Source organism: Leptonotus elevatus, chromosome 16, assembly GCF_054856555.1.
Source record: "Leptonotus elevatus isolate MCC_2025b chromosome 16, RoL_Lele_1.0, whole genome shotgun sequence".
NCBI lineage: Eukaryota > Metazoa > Chordata > Actinopteri > Syngnathiformes > Syngnathidae > Leptonotus > Leptonotus elevatus.
The window spans coordinates 11,296,620-11,315,574 of record NC_141254.1 but is presented as its reverse complement, the minus strand read 5'-3'; the positions used below and the strand labels follow the sequence as shown (position 1 = coordinate 11,315,574).

Genomic DNA, 18,955 nt, shown 5'->3' with positions numbered 1-18,955 from the left:
AAACCTAAAACGTCCACTCTGAACCAAAAGGGAACAGTTCCTGTATTTTTTGGTGGGTCTTCTCATGATAGACATGGCTGCCAAATTTCATGTTGATTAGTGGAACGGGTTTCGGGGAACTCCCAAATGATGTCATAGTTTCTTTAGCATTAGCGTGAATTTTGCGGACAAACAAGACCACACCTGCAGTGAGCGATGAGCTGTTTGTGTGTGTGTGTGTGTGTGTGTGTGTGTGTCCTTCCGTGTAAGGCCTTCGCAGGGTAGCCAATGAATATTTTACATTGACCTAAAAAAAAAAGAAAAAAAGTCAGCACTGAGGCTGAAAGAAGCTGATATATCTTCAAGGCATGTCCGATATATCCCTACGTGATTTAGTCAATAAAAAATAAAAAAGACTCCCTGGTGAAGGTAAACAAGCCAAAAAAGAAGAAATCAATATTTTTGAAGTTTTGATGTCCATGCGCTGGGCTATTAAGACTGCTTCATTGACTCACTGCCTTCTAATACATTTTAAAGTGTAATGAGTATAAAGTATATGAGTGCATTCGTGCGTGTGTGTGTGTGTGTACTTGTACATACTACATTGTGAGGACCAAAATACGTCTTTAACCAACAGATTGAGGACATTTTTGTGAAGTGAGGACATTTTGGCCGGTCCTCACAACTCAAGACCTCTTTTTGAGGGTCAAGACTTGGTTTTAGGTTGAGTTGGGTTATGGTTGAGGTTAGGGTAAGGAATTGGGGGTAGGCAATCATTGTTTATGGTTGGGGTTAGGGGGAGGGGCTAGGAAATGCATTATGTCTATGGTTGTCCTCACAATGATATAAGTACAGTGTGTGTGTGTGTGTGTACGCACGCCACACACATTAGCAGACAGTGACTGGCAGATCTCATTTGCCACTTAATTTTCAAGAGCGAGCGCCCGTCAGCCCGGCGGCGATTACGGCTGGCGAACGACATCAGCGGCAGTTCCTGGAAAGAGTGAGACGTTCACTTCCAGATACCGTCTTGGAAGTCTTTTGATTAGCACTAATTTAGCAATTTGTTTGATTGAGTGCAATTTTGCATGCTTTGTGTTTTGTGAAAGGTAGGCCAAATTGACGATTGATCAAAACAAGCCTAAAATGGAGGCTTCAAACCAAATTGACTGACTGTGTGTTTTGGGTTGGCGTTCGTGAGACTTCTTTGTTGGGCTATGGATGATAGACCTGCCTATCAAATGTCATTTTGTCAAGTGAAACTGGCTCTAGGGGCTGAAAAAAATCTCTTACCATGAGATTATCTTTGAAGGACCACTGAAAATGTCCAGAATGAGGCTAAAATATTAGCTTTGAATCAAAATGGCAGACTTCCTGTATCTTCTTTTTTATTATAATGGCTTCTAGAAACTCTTTTGTGGGCCTACTTGTGATAGACATGACTAGCAAATTAAAATTTCATGTGTTTAAAGTGAAATTGACTTACTGTAATAGGCAGAATTTTCCAAGTAAATAAAAAACAAAACACTGTAGGACGAGATTAGAAAGGACCAAAATGACCTTAAAAAAGGGCTGCTTCAAACCAAAATGGTGGACGCGTTTTCAGGCATTCTTTCTGAGACTTTTTGTGGGTCTACTTATGATTGACATGTCTACCAAATTTCATGTTGCTAAGTGAAACTGGCCTCAAGAGCTCAATTTTGAAAACATATTCAAGTTTTTCTGGCGAGTCATCAAAGTCTAGCTTGGTCACATGTTTTTCTTTTGTGTGCCTGTTTGTCTAGTAGTAACTGTGGATCAAAATTGAAAGCAACTGGGAAAAATCTTGAGTGCACGTTTGTCTTTGAAGGACATTGATAAAATGCACCTAAATCAGCTACTTCAATCCAAAATGGCTGACTTCCTGTGTCTTTTCAGGCATGGCTTGAGACGATTTAGTGGGTCTTGATATGATAGACATATCTACTAAATTTCATGTTATTAATTTAGAAAATAATATGAATGGCTTACTTACAAGATACATTTAAGTATCTTCAATAGATGCCCTATGAAATGCCGCCTGACGACTATGTGCGGACATTAGCAAATTAGCTTGCCGCAAAATAATCTGCATTATGAATCAATCATTACATTTAAATACTTATTAAAACAATTCAGAATGAAAAATTCTGTCAGTTGTGTAGTTTTGATGGTCGTTTATTTTAAGGCAAAATGGGATGCACTACATGGCTGCCACCAGCAGAGGTGCTGTTGAGTTACTAGACGACATCCCCGTTAAATCCTTAGTGCACCATTTCATGGTAACAGGAGTTTAGAAAAACATACGATGAATAACATGGATATTTTCAGTCATGTATTTTATTGGCGCAGAAGTTGTTAAATCATATGCAAAAATCTTTTCTTGTGTTGTTTCCCACAGAGAAGCCGCCAATGGGCAGCCTTGCTGTTTGGGTTGCGGTTCTGGCCGCCTTGTCAGGTTGCGGCTGGGCCGCAGGGCACAGGAGAGGCGACGTGGATGCAGCTAGCATCCCGCAGATGTCATCCACGGTAAATAACAAATCATTAACATTATGTTCTGTGTTTAATTCCCCTTCCAAACTTATTAGTGGTTATTTTTGGCCACGTGGAGATGTGGAGTTGTCAATAGTTTTTGTTTCTTTTACTGCGTCAAGTTTTTGAGTTGCCTTGGTCTCTGCTAGCAAGAGATGTACAGTAAATATCTTCCCTGCCTTTTGCGCATATAAATGTAAATAAAAAAATAAATAAAAAAAAGATAAGTGGGTTGGAATGAGAATGCTACGCCGCAGAACTGCAATGGAGCTTTCCCTCACTACAGTGATTATCTTTAACACGGAATTTACGACAGGTCGTTTTATAAACTTGCTATAACTCTCGTGCCGAGCCATAAAATTGAATGTGAGGTATGAGAATGGAATCGGTTTTCTCCTAAGGAAACGCTCAATTTTAATTTTTTTTTTACTTCTGACGTTGGGCGATGTTTGTCATACGCGCTCGCAGCAAAGCAAAGCAAAGCGGCGTTTTACGAGCGTGAAATGCGCCGGGCACGCTTTCATCAAAGTGCTTCGACCTCTGTAGCACCTTGATTATGCTTAATAACTTCAGGTTTTACACCACATTTATCTGCCGGAAGGTTTTAGGGGAATTGAAAGAGTCCGTGTTAAAGCGCTTGACGACGCTAGATGGTCTATTCTGGTTTTCATGGCAGGTGGTCTAATAAATTTATTAATCAGTGGAGCTGCAGAGACGTGTTTTTGTAGGTTTTCTGCCCACATGTTGGCGGACTAATTTCTGAAGTCAAGATGATTGACTGTTCTGTTTCTTAACTCATTCACTGCCATTGACGGCTATAGATGTAAAAACTTCATTTGAACTATTTCTATTAGTTTCACATTTTTTTCCACTTTTGTTAACAAGAGTATGAAAACCTAGAAAAAAACAGATTTAGAACAGATTTAGAATTTGTGAGTTAACTATTGAAGTCATGTGGTTAATTACAAAACAATTTTTCAATAATCTTTTATAAAAAAAAAACAACAACAACAAGATTATTAAAAAAAAAGTCTAGGATTTCATACTCTTGTTGACAAAAGTGGAAAAAACTAATAGAAATAGTTCAAATGATTTTTTGACGTTTATAGGCGTCAATGGCAGTGAATGAGTTAAGGGAACTGAATAGTTACATTTGGGGCAAAAAAAAAAAGTGACTGCAAATTCCTCTAACTTTAGCCTAATTATAGACCACCATGTTTTTGATACATCCGTTTGTTAGCAGACCACTTTCTGGTTTATAGAGAATAACCACAAAATGTTGTTTCTGAGGGGTGGAAAACTGTTCCATACATGAGTCAAATGGCCCAAAGAAACATACAAAAATCCTCTAATCCCTGAATGATTGTAGAACACCATGTTTTTAATCCGTCTGTTAGTTAGCAATTCAGTTTCTGGTTTGCAGAGGATGACCGCAAGATGACTCGAGTTTGTTAAAAGCAGACCACTTCCTGGATCACAGAAAATCACCATAAGATGACGGATCATTTAAATAAAATATTATGGGCGTGCAGAAAATGGTTCTATCCATGACTAAAGCTGCCCTAAATAAAATGAAATAAATAAATAAATATTCCGCAAAAGACCACTTGTTAAGGGCCAGTTAAAAGTTTGGAGTTTTTGCATGAGCCAACTAAAACAAAAAAGCTAAAAAGCTAAAATCTTGTGTTTAAGTTAATTCAGTATTTTGGTTATATTGTATATATATTGCTATAATTCAATTGAAAAACCGTCCAGAACCCTCGTCCTCACACGTTTATTCTGAGCTAACCGTCGAGCGTGGCTTGATGAGCTCTCACCTGCAGCGAAATTGAGGCCAGCCGAGCGTTGCCCTTCGGATGATTGCCGTGTTAAAATGGCGTGGTGGTGTCGGGTGGGGAAATGGAGGGGAGGGCAGTGTCCGTTGGAGCGGCCGGTCCAGATGCGGCGGTTCTCCTTTTCCGAAGTTCCGACCTTCTCCCTGCTCATTTCGCGTCCTGGGTTTTAATTTTCACGTGGCGCACTCCAGGTGCACTTTGCGGTGCTTGTGAATGTGACCTGCTATCTATTTAAACACTCGGTTTACCTCCAATTTGACCAGGAGAAGCTAAAGTAGCGTTCTCATCACGGATGATACAAATCTCAAGCCCTTTCGAAAGAGTTGCGCGGCAACACGAAACGATCGGTTTCCACCATGCCCATATTTGGAAATGCTGACGCAGCAGCCTACCAGCAGACTTTGCTCATTTCAAGAAGGAGCAGCAATTGAAAAAACGATTTGTTCGGCGAGAACTTGTCGGACAACACACTATTAAATAGAACATTTTCCATCGTGCAACCCAGCAAGGGTCCATTCCATGTTCTCCGTCCCTGTTAAATGCAGTGTGAAAAGGGCTTTCGTCTTTTGGCTTAGAAAAAGCTGCTCGTTATAACACCTGAGAGTCCTGTCAAGCCGACTGCAAAATCCAGAAGTAGAAAACGGATCCAAATAATACCATCAGCAGTGCCAAGCATATTTTTTCCGCATCATCTTGGGAAAGGGCATTGGCCCAATGTTGCACTGAAAAAGTCATAGTTGGAAATAAACCTCGGATACGACCATTTCCCCCCATTATTTTTAAATGAATAAAATGGAGTTAGCCCATTCTTGTTCTCAGTGGCTTCAATGTTAAATGAATTAATTTGCATATTTCTCGATGGCCACTTTTTTCAAACAGATCGGCACCCCATCTAAAAATTATTGGTAAATGTTATTGGACAGCTTCTGAAACTCCAAAAGCGAAGACGCTTTTTTTTTTCTTCTTTCTTTTTGTGGTTATTCTCTTACATTGATCTGTTGATGCCCGTCGAGATATTTGCACTCAACGCCGTGTCCCCTTTGGCTCAGTTTCACTCAGCTCATTAGTAAGCCCGTCGACGAATTAGATACGAGCGGGGTCCCGACGTTTGGAGTAAACGCCACCGGGGGAACGGCGACGGGATGGAGATAGATTAGCGCGCTGAAAATAGTCATGATTGATTTATTCTCTTTTGGCAGACAGCATAGAGAAAGCTGTTTATTTTTTAGCAGTTTTTACAACTCCACTGTTAGGCACGGGCGTAAACGGGTGCCCACGTGTCAACGGTCCAATTAAGAGCGAGCAAAATGAGTCTTGGATGCGGTCATTGTCGTCCAAACTGTCCACCTTTTTGGCTCTCTGACATGCTTTTGTTTTTGAGGGGGCACAATTGTTATCTGTTTGCCTCTGTAATAACAACCCCGGTGTGTTTGTGTGTTTGTGTTTGCAGGAGAGGGTCGAGGCGGCCGCGAGCATCGATCAATGTGAGTACACGCGCTGCGTTTAAATCAAATAGCAGTTTTGTACCCGGCGACACCTCGGCGCTCTGTATTATTTTGCTCCATCTCACTTGTGGCGCAACGTTCACGTTGCCTTTTCATATTGCCGGCCGTGAATACAAAACGACTTTCATAAAACGTAGCAGATGTTTTATGAGCTGGAAAAACTCACATTTCTCACCTGAAAGTTTTTCAAGGTGAACGCCAAAACTGTTTGTCGGATCCACTTGGTTATGGTCTAGGAGAGAATTTGCGATTTCGGGTTCTGGTTCGGTTGACGGTAACGACCTCAAATCATTCAAGCAAATTTCACACTAAATTTCTCAACTAATTTATCAACCGTCATTAAAAAGTACTTTTATGTAGTTTATGCGTCATTTCCCACTAAATGTCTGGGCTCAATTGGTCATTAAAGCTCTTGTAATAGTTTATGTACAATTTACCACAGCATTTCACAACCACCCTTACAATTGCTGGGTTTGAAAAAGAAAGTTTTAATCCATATTGCATTATTTTTAACCAAGCGTTTTTTAAGATCTATGAAGTATTTTAAGCCGATTTTCAAGGGAAAGTAGTAGAATTTCCTCCAAAACTAGAATGAAGTACTTGCCATGAAATTTGGTGATATTGATACATAATAGTTATTCAAAAATGTATTAACATATTTTTTGTATGATGGGATCTCACAGGAATTTAGTAGGATTCCATACAAAAAAAATAATTTGACAAAAGGAATTTTAAGATATCGTACAAAACACTTCAATGACTTTTTTGGGGTGGGGGGGGGGGAATAACCTCCATGACTACGATTTTTGGTGCGAATTTTCCATAAATAATAAACTTGATGGCTACCGCATTTGACATGGTGGTGGTTTTGACGCATTTAGCAAAACTTGAAATACATCCAAACTATTTCTCACAGCATTCGAGTAGAATTTCATACAAAAACTGCAATTCCACTGTTAAGTAGGCCATTTTTGGGTAACTTCATTTACGTAATATTTTTAGCACAAATTATCATGAGCATTCACATCTCCTCTGTTTATTTCTTTTTTTGGAACATCTGCTTCACATCCTGTTCTTTTTCCTCCTCGTCAAAGTCACCTGTCGACCTTTATTTGTCAAATTCCACCAGTTGTTCGCTCGCTCGCTGGCGCTGCTCCTGCGAGCTGCAGTTGTGTGCATGCTTATGAAAGTCATAATTTTAGCCTTTGTCATGTGACTTCTCTTTAGTTATTTATTTTTCCTGGCCGCTAATTGCTTTTGTATTTCAAAACAAAACAAAAAACACCTGCCGGGTACAATTTTTCCCGACCAGCCGAGTCGCGCGAATCCCGACAGGAAACAGGTGTCTCTCTGACACGTCGACAGGCAGCAGCGTGTGAATTTATAACAAGTGCACACACACACCGTGACAATAAACGAATGCCCTGGAGGTGACGCTCGGAGACGACAGTTTTGTGTCACCTGGCTTGCGTTACTTTTATTTTCCTGTGATTCATTCTGGGCGTATTCATCAACATAGCCGAAGATCGAATACAAGTAATCTATGTTCACGTTTTAGTTTGTAAGAGCACGAATATGTCAAAGCCAAAAACCTAAGCAGCGCTGCAGAACTGTGCAGATTAGTTTCGTCTAACAAGCACAAACAAACACATAGAACATTCGATGTACTTCCTCTGGCAGATTGTTCTCTACTTTCGCTAACAACAGTTTGGCAGAGTGACCAATTCTTAAAAAAAAAAAAAAAAAAAAAAAAGAAGCTTCAAGCTGTTTACTGCCACTCACAGTCAAAGTTGACTATTTAACTAAACTTACAATATTGAGAATTACACCTTGTTTATTTAAATCAACCAAAGGTTGCTAGCGCACATAATAGAACATGCCACAGATGAGCTAACGATTAGCATTGATAGTTGCACTCTTATCCTTTTTTCATTTTTATGACTCATGAGCTGATTTTTATTGTGAACACACGTAGCCGGCATTAAAATATGAAAGCCTAACCTGCCGAGTCAGCATATTATCTTTTGTCCAGGCAGATTTTATTTGATACATAGTGGCGTTCATTAGCTTGCGCAGGTGTTGCTAATGTTAATAGCCCTCTAATAACGTGTGTGGCTTTATCATAATGAAGCCAACTAGCTGATGTTTTTTTTTTTTTTTTTTTTTTAAATACGAGGCCAGGACAGACGTTTCGTAATTTGCCGATTTCTCCCGTGGGACTAATTACCTCGCCGCCTGTTTGTATGCCAAGCCACATCCTCCTGTCACACTCATGCCGCCGCTGCTACGCTTTGTGCATGAGAAGTTTGCTGCTTTGGCATCTCTTTGTATTCCCATTCTACCTTCGACTTGTTTGCGTCACGTGACGAATGTGGCATTAATCACGCTGGCCCACTTTTGCAGGAAGTGGCGCTTTTCCGCCATGCGGATATTGAGAAATTCCAACACAAGTTGTTCTTTTGAAATGTCACCCACTGTGCGCATTGCGTGGGGGGATAAAAAAAGAAAAGAAGAAAAGCTGCGTATTAATCATTAATATTGCAAACGCTGATTCATCCGAGCAGGACAGCAGAGTTTGTTACTGTGGAATTGTATATTCCTGACTTGTGGAATCACCTATTTGCGTATTCATTTTTTAAAAGAAGTTAGCTCATGACGCTAGCCGCTAGCTCATTTTGTCCATTTTTTTTCCCCTTCATGTCAGCGCAAGGCAGAACAAGGTGGAGCGGGTTTTGAACAAAGCCTCATTTCACTTTTACGACTTTGATAAGGTCTCGGGATGTCAGGGTGATCTTTATGGTCGCTCAGCTTAATGAAATCACTCCTCCTCTTCCTCCCCTTCTTCCTCCTCTTCCTCGGCGCCGAGATTTACGATGTAGCTTCGCTAAACTTGTCCGAACTCCAGCGGTGAAAATGTATTCTTCTAAGGGAGGGCAGATTTGTAGTCACTGGACAATGTAAGCGGGTTTCATCCCCTTTACATGTTATTTTCCAGCACATTTAACATGTATTTAATAGCCCACATTGTTACCATGCATAGAAAACTGTTGACTTTGAATGGAGAAAGTTACTGTGCGTATGGGAACATTAGAAATCGGGTCTATTTTTTTTCCAGCAATTAACTCCTGTTGCTCATCTTTTTATTGAGCATTTAGGGTCACAATGTTACCCATGCACAGGACTTGACTTTGAATAGCACAAGTTACTTTAAATGCATGAACATTAGAAATTATGCATTTCACTTCTCAGATAATCTTTTTTAAAGCTTTTGTTTTTTATTTTTTGTGACCCAAAAGCCTATTGTTGAATTTGAAGGGCAGCATTTGAAAAACTAAGCATACATGAACATTAGAAATCACAATAGTTTTTTTAATCTTAATTTTTATCCAATGTACTCAGTTTTTACTTTTGTCATTCTGTTTAAAGGGCCTTGACAGATAAACATTTGAATGGCAGAACTACTTGTGTATATGAACATTAGAAGTAAAACTATTTTTTAAGCAATTTACATTTCCTGATGATCTTTTCATAGCTCCAGTTTCTTATTTCACGTTACCAAAATAGCACATTTGAATACAGTGCATAGGTCAACAATTGAAATTACACTATTTAAAAAAACTAACATTTAATATGTATTTAAAGGCCCACAGTGTTATCCAAATATATAAATAGCTGTAGTAATTTATTATGCCTAGGTGAACATTAGAAATTCCACTTTTTATTTATTTATTTATTTTCACAATTGAATACCGCTCATTGTTTTATAGCACCTGTTTCTTATTTTACGTGTTTTTAAAGGCTCCTGTTGTTACCCAAATGAAGCACATTTATGGCGACAATGGCGCGCCGCCTTCGCGCCTGCGTTGCCAGCTGTCAAGCCCGAGACGAGCGATCTCTATTAGGCGGCTGGCCCGCATCCAGCCTCGCCACCTGTCTGGCACGCGCCGCTACAAACCTGACAGCTCATTAATTGGCGAATTAATTGTTTGGTCGTGACAACACTTAAGAGGCGTTCTCGCATAACTCCCAAGAAGGATGCCGTCAGTGTATTCATAGCCACATTGATGAGTTTTAGTTGGAAAATATATTTTTTTCTTTATGTTTTTTGGTCTTTGGAAAGCATTGTGATTTTAAATGTCGGCTGAAATTTGCTTACGTTGATTCACATACTGTGCGCAGTTATGTTTTTGAGAATAAAGTCAAGATTTTACGGGAATAAAGTCTAATTAGTCGAAGATGGTCGTGCATTTTACAGGAAAAAAGTTGCTATTTTATGATATTACATTTTAAATAGTCTGGACTGTACGAGTTAAACATAATTATTATTATTTTTTATTACAATATGGACATTTCACGAGAATAATGTAAAAACTAAAAACATTCAAATTTGTAATTAAGTTAGGAAAAAGTGGTAATTTGATAATTGCGTGATTTCCACAAGTAAAAGTTGTCATTTTACGAGGAAAAAAGTTATCATTTTATTAAGGATCATAGTGTGATTTTTACTGGAAAGAAATCAAATCTTGGGAGAGAAAAGTTTGAGAGGTTTTAATATGAATAAAATTTGAATTTTCAAGAGGATGAAGTTTAGTTTTTTTAAACATATTTTATAAGCGTAACGTAAAGTTAAGAGGACACAAGTGTACTTTTGAGAGAATAAAGTTCACATTATTTTCCAATTATAATGGCATGATTAGTGCAGGAAAAATGTTCAACAATTTTTCATGAAAGTATAGTCGTGATTTTTCTGGGGAAAAATTGGATAATTATGCTGATGTCATGGGTTTTGAAAGAAAAAAGCGCAACAGAAGAAAGTTGTAATTTATTTCTTTTAAAAGCTATTTTATGATCACATAAAAAAGTCTGGATCAAACAAGAAGAATTATTACAGGAAACAATAATGTAGTTTTGAAGAGAGTATTTTTTTTTTCACAAGAAAAAAAAATTCACGGAAATTACGATAAAGGTAATTGTGATTTTTATTCTCCACACTTTTTTTTTGCCATGAAACAACTCCCACATAATATTTCCGATTTACACCGTTCAAATTTGCTTCAAAAATTCACGCCTTTCGGGGTATTTACCGTCTCATTCCACATTATTTACAGTATTCGCACAATTTAATGTCAAATATCAACTTTTCCCCATTCATTTTCAATGGAACTGACATTGAACTTTTTCGAAGTCCCACTTTCCACGCCCACTTCCATACATACAACTTCTCATCATTACCAGCTCTCTGATACTGCATTGGCCAGTAACCAGGAGGTCGCGGGGTTCGAATCCCACCTCCTACTGTACATTGCAAATATATCCATGGCAATTATGTCAAGGGATATACATGTCTAGTATACAAATTGACCATCATAGTTCCAGTTTTCCATCTAAATGAATGTTCTTTTTATTCATTTATCTTTCAACTACAATTAATACTTTTTAAATTTTCACATAATTTATCTGTCAATTTACTTCTTAAACATTCAGATTAGCATTCAGCTATTTGGTTTGAATTCCGAAACGGTGTCCACTTTTGTGGTGTTCGTAGTTACGTTCGTACGTGTCGCTTTATTGCTTCCAGCTTGCGTTGTTAAAGCAGAAAGTGAAACGTGATGGCTTTACTGCACACGTAAAAACCTGCCACGTCAGAGTTAAAGACATTAAGGCCATCTGCTTTTTTTGCCCTACACACACACCCACACACCCACACACACACACACACACACACCCACACCCCCCCCCCCCCCACACACACACGCTTTCAGAAAACACTCACACACACCATCAACACAAACAAATAGCAGCAGCAGGCGAGCTGATTACCTTGTTATCGAAGTGGCGCTTGTTTCCTGGCGATAACGAGATCAATTAACCTGTTAGCAACAGTCCAATAATTGCAGGTGCACACCGCTAGTTGGTTGTGTAGCATCCTGATAAACCGCGTGTGCACGTATGTGGGTGAGAGCGCATGTGAGGCCAACTTGACATTGTTTCCAAATGTTGCAATTACTCATCATTTGCGATGGTTTCCAAACTTCTCGATACGAACATAATTTTATGAGAAAAAGTGGTAGGCTCGTGAAAATAAAATGGAGGGAAAATATTTTCCTCTCAAACGTGTCATTATATTCTTTAATATACTTTATTTCATAAAAATAAGATTCTAGAAAAAGGGCGACTTTTTCCTCATAAAACTAGCGTAGCTCAATATTATTGCGAGTTTGTTCTCAGAGAAAATATCACAACTTTATTTTTGTGAAATGGTGTTTATTTTCCTCTGAAGCATATGAATCTATTCTTTAGGATTGACATAAGACGTAAAGCCGTTATTCCCCCAAACTAAAAAAGTCCAGTAACTTCATTCATTTAAAAAAAGCTATAGTACCTGAATTTCACAGTTTTTTCCTAAAATGAGTCTCTTAAGATGTTTTTTCCCTTGTAAAATTATATCTTAATTCTCTTATAATTACAGATTTTTTTTCTTCATAAAACTAAATTCTCTTTATTCTATATTATTCTTGGAAAAGGTTAACTTTTTTTCTTGTAAAATTCCAACTTTATTCTTTATTCTGAAAATGTAAGACTTATTTATTGTAACGATACAAATATTCACTTTATTGTACAACTTTAACTAAATGTATGATTTTACCTGTAAAATCACTCTTTATCCTCTCGTAACAATATTCCCCTAAATTTACGCTACGGTATTCTCATAAAATTACGTTATTATAACAATTGTAAGCGATCAATTTGAATGTATCCTCCCAGTATTATGTTTCAGCTTGAAGTGAAGAACTTAAACCTAAGTGCAATGTAATGGACCTTAATGAAAATAAATAAAAAAAGCGTGTTGCCAGCCAATTTTGAAATTCAATAACTTCCCCACCCGCTCACTCTTATGTTGTTTTTCTTCCCTTTCAATCGACAATCAAAGCATATCAAAAACGTGATATATCCTTCGAGTGTCCGAGAATAACTTGACGGCGGCGCCACATATACAAGAATCTATTTATAAAAGCGTGTGATCTGAGGAGCCGTTTTCAAATGCATGAAGATTAATTGAAAAAGAAAAAAAAGAAAAAACTGCAGGTGCCGCTTCCTTCGGAATGAGATGGTTGAATAATGTATTATTGAACGGCTGGTAAATAACATCCAGATGGAGGCGGGCGGATTGCAATAAAAGCGGGTCAACAAAACTGGTCACACTTGGCAGTCGACTTGTTTTTATGACTTCTAATGTGATGTAAAACAAGCAGCATTTCGTTTCTTTTTATTTGAGTGTGGCCATGGCTAGATTTGTTTTTAATCATTGGTTGGTTTGTCTTGAATTGAGGTCTTTTGATGGTTTCAAGTCATTCTTCAGTACGTGGTTGATTTTAATTACTTGTATTCAAACGGTAAAGGTACCACTGTACAGTATCTAGTTGATTGTAATTAGTGCAACATGTAATCTCAAAGCAAACACATTCCAGAGTCTCAATTCCGTACTGGAGCTCAATTCACGGCACTTAGCAATGGGATGTTTGCTTTTTCGTTACAATTCGGCCAGAGCGGCGGCCATCGTAGCAAAGGCCCGCCATTTTAGCGGCTCCATTAAGGGCAGACGAGATACGATCTCCCGGCGCGGCATTTGGTATTCAAACACAAATGGAGCAATTTGTGCGAATAGCAATGGCGTAATGGCGGCGCTGCAGGTGCGACCGCCGAGGATCCTCGCGAGTCGGGGTGGGTGTCATCGGTTAAGGACGTCAGCGTTGAGGGAAGACAGAGGGTAATGAAATTGCTACTTGCCATACTAAGCAGTGGCAGTTAGGATGCGGCAGGAATCAGACGGTGGCTTGGGCTAGGGTGCTTATTTTGACATGGCGGAATGAGCTGTCTCCCTGCTGAAAGAAGCGATAATTCAGCTGTCATTCCCAGGAGGGCGGGGTGCTGGCGGATAAGGCGGCGAACCAATTTGGAAAGAGTGCCAAGAGGTGAGAGACATCAGCGCCACTTTTGCCTACCGAAACGCAAACAAAGGGCACGTTTGTTCTCACCTGCCAGCAACAAACGTCAGCTACTGTAAAAAACAATATTGATAAGTATTTTTTCCCTAGCGTATCATTCAGTTGTGTACTGTTTAAGAGACTTAAGTAATGGTAACTTGAGATGTCATGCATTCGTACCCCTAAAATGACTTCTACGAGGCCTGAAACACTAGAAGGTTCCATTAGGACGTGATAATGGCGCAAGGCAGCTGATTGAATGGCACTCTACCAACGTTTATAGCCAGCTAGCTCCCCGTATGATTGTCCGATCATTGTCTATGTGGCAATCTTTCACGCTGCCTTCTCGCGGTGAAAAAAATGGATGCGACTCGCTTTCAAGCGCCCCCTCCCCACCCCGCTGAGAGGCGCATACCAAACTAACTCCAGCGACCGATGGAATGGAATGTGGGAAAAGTGCAAAGTCAAGGCTTTAGCTGTTAGCTTTTATGATCTCCCGGATGTTTTTGTTTTTTTGCCCCGCCTGTCTTGTCCTTAATATATGATTGACTCTTTTGATTTGTTTTCGGCATGCAACGTTGCAGACGAGCCGTAAACACCGGCGCTTACGTCGACACCTCATATTTCAGAGGCCACAAATCATGTTTGTGTTAACTCGGATTCAGCTCACTGAACACAACAATAATGTGCTAACCCTAATATCAAAGTGAGGCCTGCTGTTAGCACCTTAACGAAAATGCTAACATTATGCTAAACACTAATAAAAACACTAATAATCCTAATAAAACAAAATGAGACAAAAATGCTAACCTTATGATGCTAACCTTAACACGAGACCCATTGATAGCTCCTAAACCATAATGCTAATGTTGTGCTAATACTAGCTCCTTAACCATAATGATAACACTATGCTAACCCCAATGTAAGACCTGTTGTTTACCACTTTAACAATAAATATATTATGCTAAGCCTAACCCGTAAACCTTTTTAGCTTTTCAGATAACATTGGGCAACTAGATATGTTGTTTAGCAAAAAAATTGCTAACATTAGCCTAAACCTAACAGAAGACCTGTTAACTCTTTAACCAGAATGCTAATGCTATGCTAACTGTAACCCCCAATGTAAGATTTGTTATGCTATTATGATTACCATATCCCCAACATATAATACCTTTAACCTAAAATCTTAAAATTACGCCAACCCCAAACCGAGCGCTCAATTTTCCATCTTAACGGTTCATCCTCATTCCTTCTCTCTTCTCTCTCCCGTTTATGTTGCGAGCCATTAAATCACGGCGGTGAAAATGCACACTTTTATTTGACTGAATGCCATAAAACAACGTTTTCCCGCTACCAAGAAGCTATAAGTCTTTAATTACCATGCTCTTCCTTTTGTGGGCCTATTAGGCAAAAAGTGCTTGGAGAAATGTAATTACATTCATGTATCATTAATAGTCCATCTCTCTGTTATTTCGAGAGAGTGCAAGGGTGGGTGGGTGATTTGGTGGTACGTTATCTTTGGATATAGTTGTAAATAGTTAATCTGGGCCCACAGGAGGTCCGCTGACATTTGCATTCAACACACTTAGTCTCCCATTAATTCCCTTTCAAGTCAAAGAAAAATGTGTTTTTATCTTTAAAAAAAAAAAATACTTTTTTTTTTCTTTCGAAAGGATACTACATTTATTTTCTGAGCCTAACCCTAACTCATACCTCGACGTAAAATCTGTTATCTCTTTGGCCAGAATGCTAATGTTATGCTTATCATATCCCCAAGTTGCCCTTTGTTAGCTATTAGACATAATACAGCAGGCCATAAGTGCAATATATGGCCTGCTGTTAGCTCTTTAACCAAAACAATCACCCTACGGTAATTATAAAGTGAATATAAAATAAGGCCTATTGTTGTCTCTTCAATGAAAATATTAACATTATTTTAACCCTAACCTCTAACACTGCCTCTAATGTAAGACCTATTGTTAACTTAAGTCTCAAACCAAAATGCTAACCCTAAAGCTAAGGTAAAACGTAAGACCTTGTATCGCTTCAACCAAAAGGCCAGCGTTACTTTAACCCAAACATTAAGACCTGTAGTTAGTTTTTACCAAAGCGACAAAAGTTATGCTGACTGTAACCCCATTGTAAAGTTATCGCTTTAACCAAAAATGCTAACCCTAATGTAAGACTTAAAATGTCTTATGTTATGCTGACACTAACCCTTCAAAAGTTTGAAATTTTCAATTATTTTAGTCATTTAGCCTCGATGATAGTGCTTCAATTCAATCAGCCATTTTCTTGTGTGCGACTTGTTTGCTGAAACCCAACACTTCAGTCAGTTTATGACAGATACTTAGTGATGACCTCCGCTGACAAATATTTATTTTGTGAGCGGTACTACGGAAGATATACACACACTCGCTCTAATTCTACAAGCTGTCATGCCGCTCCAACAATTCACCCTGGCAGCTTTTGACCGGGATGGAAGAAAAGGTGGATTGTCATGCTAATTTGAGAGCTAATTGCTTCACTGCCCGAATGTTAACTGCCAGAACATCAACCGCCGTATTGCATACGACTGAATGCTTATGTTTTGTTAGCCTCTAGCTCTCATGCAAATCAATGTAAGACCTGCTGTTAGCTTCTTTTGTTGCTAACCCTTGACATATGACTGCTTGTTAGCTTCTTAACAACAATGCTAACATTGTGCTAACCTTAACTCTAATCCCTAACGTCAATGTATGACCTGATGAATCCTAAAGTTATGCTAACCCTAACACTAACCTGAGACCTATTGTTGGCTCTTTTACAAAACTGCTAATGCTATGTTACCCATAACATCCACCTTAAATAAAACGTCAACGCGTACCATTCTACTTCTCTATCCATGGAAGAGGAGCCAAGATGTTATTGATCTCAGACCGGACGATGTACTTGCATCTAACCCGCGGGTCAACTCCCCGAGGTACCCTTTTCAGACTTGTGTCAAGTTTATAGCCGCTATGCCAGGCGAGAGATTCACAGCCAAAGCTCTCCTGCTTCCCCAAGCAGCCACCCAGAGGCTACTCGTGGCTGGCCGCATTGTGGAGGATTATCTTTGAGAGAATTGGCTACCTACTTTCTATTCTTCAGTGTCGAGCACAGAGCCTTAAAGAGGGAGATAAAAGTGGAACTTTTTACCTTTTTTTTAAAAGTTCTGTAGTCAGAGTTCTGTTGCAGCCTATAACCATAAATTCCGCAAAAACTGCGCGGAAATAAATAAGACTACCACAAATCTCCCCCAAATTGCCCAAATAAAAAAAAGGCAAGCATAAATCTCCCAAATTACATGTTAGCAAAAAACAAAAGTACCATAAATCCTGTAAAAGTTGCATGAATTACCTCATTGACTCCCAGCCATTTTCACTGAAGCAACCCCCTTCGCTCCCGGCTGCTTTACCGTATTTTGACTGATTTTGCAAGGCCCACAAAAGAAACATTTTATTCTCGTCTTTCATGAGGAACAAAAGCATATTTCTGTTTCCGTTTTGAAGCAATTAGCATTAGAATATAGCTAAGTTTCATCATTATTCACAAATTTGTTTAAAACACTGGGGAATAAAAGCCTTTTTTTGCAAAACGGCCCTGTTTGATCTCTTAATAATAATAATAATAATAATGCATCAGATTTGTATAGCGCTTTTCTAGACACTCAAAGACGCTTTACAATGGAATGGATCGTAATTCATGCGTATGTGTAAATCGCCCACCAAGTGCACAGGTTAAAATATGACTGTAAAAGAAAATAATAAAAAATTGTGCTAGTCTTTTTCACTACTGAAAAGCCCCCAAAAGCCTATATTACACTAACTACAATAAATCCTCCCCCAATTCCCCATATTAAAATAAGACTACCATAAATCCTTTAAAAATTCTGTAGTGTAAAATAAGACTACCGTAAATCTCCCAAATATTGTGCAGTTCATAATAAGATTACAGCAAATCCCCTCAAAATTGTGCAGGTTAAAATCAGATGACTATAAATCCACCACCAAATTGACCATTTTAAAATTAGACTACCCTAAATCCCCACAAAATTGCCACATTTTAATACCATTACTGTAAATCGCCAAGAAACATGCATCAGAAACCCCTCTAAAAGAATGCTGTAAAATGTGTTAAAAAAAAAATAAAAAATACCAGTAGTTTTATGACATAACCCCCCTCCCCCACCACCACTACATTTGTGCAAAGATTTGGTTCAGCAACTATACGTAACCCAGTGACCTAAATGCAGAAGTTCATCCACGCTGTTGTTGTCTGCCAGCCTATCTTTATCTCAGTATTTGCCGATAGAGGTTCGGCGTGTCCCATCCACAACCTTGTGAACGTTTCCCGCGTTTCAAAGTGGATTTTGACAGATGAGGAGCTGCTTCTTGCAGATGGATTTCAGTGGCCGGACACGTTTCCAGCTGGACTGAAGCGATGCCACGCTCGTGTCTTCAGGGGGTCTGACGAGCGCTGCCAGGATCACGCTGAGGCATGCTGGGTAGGCAGGCGCGAGGCGTCCAAGCACGCCGACTTTGTTCCCAGTGGGCCGCCGGCCAGTAGCTGCAGTTTAATGGAGTGATGCTGCCCCGGAATGGAAATGGCGACCTTCGTTAGCCTCTCTTTCCCGTTAAGCAATTACATTGATCTGACGCAGAGGTCCAGTGCATAACTATTTCAAACCTGTAAATCATGCATGTTAGGTAAGTGTATTATTGTGTTTTTTTCCCTATATCACTTTACATCGATTAGACTCCCTTTAAATATTAAATAAGCATTGGGCAGAACTGCAACAATTAGCTATGGAGTAAAAGAAAAGTGCTCATCGTTTTTCTTTATATGCGAGGTTTGTAGAAGAGTCTTAATAATCTAAGTTAGTTCGAATTAATGACCCTAGTGTATTTTCTCATAAACACCGAAAACTATTTCGATTGACTCTCACGCTAATTGTCGGATGTTTGCTAATGTAGGTTAGATTCATTGGCGACTACGTTTTATTTAAGGTGGATGTTATGGGTAGCATAGCATTAGCAGTTTTGTAAAAGAGCCAACAATAGGTCTCAGGTTAGTGTTAGGG

General features: G+C 39.0%; 1 protein-coding gene across 2 annotated transcripts in view; it reads left to right on the top strand.

Moving 5' to 3' along the window:
• Positions 1–18,955, top strand: part of fstl4 (follistatin-like 4) — a 124,139-nt gene that overhangs the window by 39,665 nt on the left and 65,519 nt on the right. For both annotated transcript variants that reach the window (XM_086098423.1, XM_086098424.1), the window contains exons 6-7: positions 2,399–2,526; positions 5,815–5,848. In XM_086098423.1, coding sequence (XP_085954549.1) covers positions 2,399–2,526; positions 5,815–5,848 — 162 coding nt within the window. The remainder of the gene's footprint in view (positions 1–2,398; positions 2,527–5,814; positions 5,849–18,955) is intronic.